At 35.4% G+C, this 5,133-nt stretch overlaps 1 protein-coding gene across 1 annotated transcript in view; it reads left to right on the top strand.

The window, feature by feature from the left end:
- The window catches only part of LOC141333405 (glutamate receptor ionotropic, kainate 2-like), a 59,242-nt gene that overhangs the window by 1,293 nt on the left and 52,816 nt on the right, over positions 1-5,133 (top strand). Inside the window, exon 2 of the mRNA XM_073838390.1 lies at positions 2,512-2,763. Within this exon, the coding sequence (XP_073694491.1) occupies positions 2,512-2,763 (252 nt within the window). The remainder of the gene's footprint in view (positions 1-2,511; positions 2,764-5,133) is intronic.

Here is a 5,133-nt window from a genome sequence, read left to right as displayed (position 1 = left end):
ATGAATAAATAAGTTTTCCATTGATGTGTGGTTTGTTAGGATAGGACAATATTTGATCGAGATACAACTTTTCGAAATTCTGGAATCTGAGGGTGCAAAAAAAAAAAAAAATCTAAATATTGAGAAAATCGCCTTTAAAGTTGTCCAAATGAAGTTCTTAGCAATGCATATTACTACTCAAAAATTACGTTTTGATATATTTACGATAGGAAATATACAAAATATTTCTTTACTTATCTTATATCCTAATGATTTTTGGCATAAAAGAAAAATGCATCATTTTGACCCATACAATGTATTTTTGCCTATTGCTACAAATGTGCTGCATTATAATGAAAGCAATTTAATATATATATACACACACACACACACACAGTGCCTTGCAAAAGTATTCATACCCGTTCATTTTTTCCACATTTAGTTTTGTTGCAGCATTATGTTAAATGGCTTTAAATGAGTTTTCCCCCACATCAGTTTACACTCCATACACCATAATAATGACAAAGCAAAAACCATACTTGCTAATTTTACAGATGCATTAAAAATCAAACACTGAAGTAAGTAGATTGCATAAGTATTCATCCCCTTAACTCAGTCCATAGTTGAAGCAGCTTTACAGCCTCAAGTGTTTTTGGGTCTGATGTGAGCATCTTTGCACATCTGCATTTGGCAATTATCTGCCATTCTTTGCCTCACCTTTTCACCTCTCCATCTCTGTCAGCTTGGACATTTTCTAGAGTCCTAGTTGTTCCAATCGTCTTCCGTTATGGAGAATGCTTCTGTCAACCTTCAATGCAGCAGATTTGTTTCTGAACTCTTCTCTAGATCATCGCCTTAACGCAAGTCTGTCACTGAGCTCTACAGGCAGTTATCTTGGTTTTTGCTCTGATCTGCATTTTCAGCTGTTAGACCTTTTCTGAGAGGTGTGTGCCTTTCTAAATCAGACTCATTCACATGAATTTGCCACAGTTTAACTCCACTCCAAGTGTAGGAACATCTAGAGCAATATGAATGCTCCTGAGATACATTTACAGTGTCCCAGAAAAGGGTATGAATACTTATGCAACGGGATCTTTTCAGTTTCTTATTTTTAATAAATTTGCACAAATGATAAAAACCAATTTTTTGCTTTGCCATTATGGAGTAGGGAGTGTAGATTGATGTGGGAGAAAAAGTAATTTAAAGTAGTTTAACGTAAGGCAGCAACAAAACAAAATGTGAAAAAAATGAAGGGGTATGAATAATTTTGCACTTATATATATATATATATAAAAAAAAGCAGTGCATTACGCAAAACATAATTTCATATTTTTGTTCTGTAGATTGAGAGTGAGATGTGAGCTGGAGATGTTTTGGTGTGATTTACCCACACAGACACATCTAGAAGAGCCATCGCAAAACACCTACATCTGACTGTCTGTCTGTATCTCTACCCCTACACACACACACACACACACACACACACACACACACACACACACACACACACACAGACACACAGACACACACACACACACACACACACACACACACAGACACACACACACACACACACACACACACACACACACACACACACACACACACACACACACACACACAGACACACAGACACACACACACACACACACACAGACACACAGACACACACACACACACACACACACACACACACACACACACACACACACACACAGACACACAGACACACACACACACACACACACACACACACACACACACACACACAGACACACACACACACACACACACACACACACACACACACACACACACACAGACACACAGACACACACACACACACACACACACACACACACAGACACACACACACACACACACACACACAGACACACACACACACACACACACACACACACACACACACACACACACACAGACACACACACACACACACACACACACACACACACACACACACACACACACACACACACACAGACACACACACACACACACACACACACACACACACACACACACACACACACACACACACACACAGACACAGACACACACACACACACACACACACACACACACAGACACAGACACACACACACACACACACACACACACACACACACACACACACACACACACACACACAGACACACACACACACACACACACACACACACACACACACACACACACACACACACACACACACACACACACACACACACACACACACACACACACACACACACACAGACACAGACACAGACACAGACACAGACACAGACACAGACACACACACACACACACACCTGAACAAATCTCATACACAGCTCTCAAAGCTGGCGTCTCATGGGGTCAGTTTGTGGGCAGACGTATGTTAATGAGCTTTGATGATTTCGCAATCGCCACAGACAACTTTTGTGGATTCAAATCAGTTTTGCATCATCTATCTCTTAAACAAATGTGCATTTCTTTGTTCAAAGTGCTGTAGTGATGAGTCTGTAGGTCGTGGAGAGCCGTATTGTGTGTTTGCGGGACGTTCTGTCAGATACGGATCTGCTTTGGTGTCCCGCAGGTCTCATCCGCCTGCAGGAGCTCATTAAAGCTCCGTCCAGATACAACATCCGCCTGAAGATCCGACAGCTCTCCGCCGACACCAAGGACGCCAAACCGCTGCTCAAAGAGATGAAGAAAGCCAAGGAGTTCCACGTCATCTTCGACTGCAGTCACGAGATGGCCGCCTGGATCCTCAAGCAGGTGAGCGTCCGTCTCGCATCTCCAGTTTCTCATGACTTTCAGAAAGATCTACCCTGAAAATACAGCGAGATCTCTTTAATATCTGAGCCGTTTCTCCTAGAGACAGACTTCTGCTTCTCTAAAAATTAATGTCTTATTTTCTAACTTAGAATATTTTTGTATTCCCACAATATTTCAGAAAAATATTCTGTATTTTTTTTCCCTCAAGATTGTTCTAAAGACATAACTTAAGAATTTGAATTTGCACTTAAACACTTCCTGGAGAAATCTTAATTGCTTTTTCAGAAATGAAAATGTAATGTACTTAAGAACATTTAGAACTGTTCAAGAATTGCACTTCTTACAAAACATTTTGATTTTTTTTTTCTTACTTGAAAACAAAAATGTGATCTACTTAAGGACATTTTAAGAAATTGTCAAGATTTACACTTTTTACAAACTACTTAAAAAAAAAAAAAATCACAAATTTTCTTAAAAAAATAAATGTAATGTACTTCAGAACATTCAGAATTTTTCAAGAATTGCACTTCTTACAAAACATTTTGAAAAGAAGTGTACATTTTCTACCTTTTAAGAATTTTTCAAGAATAACACTTTTTACAAACTACTTTGAAAAAATCTAATTTTATTAAGAAATAAACGTGATGTACTTAAGAACATCTCTGAGAGAATTAGAATTCTAGAGTTTAAGAATTGTTCTTACAAACTTCTTAGAGAAATCTTACATTTTCTTCTTTCAAAAAAAAAACAAAACGATGTACTTTAGAACATTTTTGAGAAGATTGCACTACTTACAAAATGTCTTAAATTTTAACCTTAAATTTTTTTTTTGAGTAATAAAAATATGCTGGACTTAGTTTTTGAGAATGTTGCACTTCTTACAAGCATTTTGAATAAATCTTACATTTTTTGTTTAATCCTTCAGAAAATTTCAGATTTAAGAAATTCATAAGTTAATAATTCTTAAATGCTTAAAATTCTTTTAAATCTTCAATTTTCTTAAGAAATATACAATAAGTATTTAAGAACATTTCTGAAAATGTAAGAACTGTTCAAGAATTGCACCTTGCAAACTTGGAAAAATCTTTGAAGAAATCTTAAATTTTCTTCTAAAAATGTGATGCATTAGGAATATTAATATAATTTTTCATTAATTACTTGTGAATTTCTTGGGAAATCTTTACTTTTCTTAGGAAATAAGCATGATGTACTTAAGAACATTTGAGTATGCTGTAAGATTTGTTCAAGAATTTCATTTGCAAACTTAAAATCGTAAATTATCTTCATAAGAAATAAAAATATGATGTACTTAAGAAAATATTAAGAATTGTTTAAGAATTGCACTTCTTACAAACGTCTTAGACACCTTAAATTTTCTTCTTGTGTAAAAAAGGCTGTACTTCACTTCTTACAAACTTTTTGAATAAATCTTAAATTTTGTTCCTAAGAAATAAAAATGTACTTGAACAAATGTTACGAAATTCTCAAAAAAGTACTAAAATGTAAGATTTTCTAAGAAATCCATGTGTATTTCTTGAAATATTCTTATGAATCTCAGAACATTTTAAGAATTTTTCAAGAACTGCACAGAAATCTTACCTTTTGTACTTATAAACAAAAAATACAATGTTTTTAAAAACATTTTTTAAAAGATATTTAGAATTGTTTTTTTAAATTGTACTTCTTACAAACATCTTAGAGAAATCTTGAATTTTCTTATTGAGAAAAACGTGATGTACTTAAGAATTTTTTTTTGTAAGAATTGAAATAAAATAAAATGAAATAAAATTTCTTATTAAGAAATAAAAAGATGTACTTAAGAACATTTTTGAGAATGTTTCAAAACTGTTCAAGAGTTGGACCTATGGACTGTAATGTTCTCATCTGATCTCTAGTAACTGAACTGTTCTCCAGGAGAAACAAATGATAAACTAACCAGATCTGGATTGACGATGTTTGATGTTTAAGTTCGTAAACGTCTCGTCTCTTTCTCGCCGTGAGCGATTCTCTCAGGCCGGATCATTTTCCGAGTCGTTTAATTCACGTCTGCGGTTTGAGCGATGATTGTTCGTCACATCTTAAATCTCAGTGTTAGAAATTCTATTAGTGTGACATTATTACAAAGGCCTCAAACCAAAATGGGAACGTAATTAAACGAGGCGTTTTGGCCGCAGGGCTTTAAGATCTCTGATTAAAGATGCAGCGATGCTGATGAAGCGTCTCGCACTTATTAAAAACGCATATCTTTCTGAGGAGCCCTTCTTCTGTGAGCGTTATGTGTGGGAGAATCTCACCAAACCTGTCAGAAAACATGTTTGGTTCATTGGGTTAAAAGCAAAATAAAAAATATATTCATTATAGCTTTTTTAA

This window comes from Garra rufa, chromosome 4 (assembly GCF_049309525.1).
Source record: "Garra rufa chromosome 4, GarRuf1.0, whole genome shotgun sequence".
Lineage (NCBI taxonomy): Eukaryota > Metazoa > Chordata > Actinopteri > Cypriniformes > Cyprinidae > Garra > Garra rufa.
The sequence above is the reverse complement of the archived record's forward strand: the minus strand, read 5'-3'. Positions and strand labels throughout refer to the sequence as shown.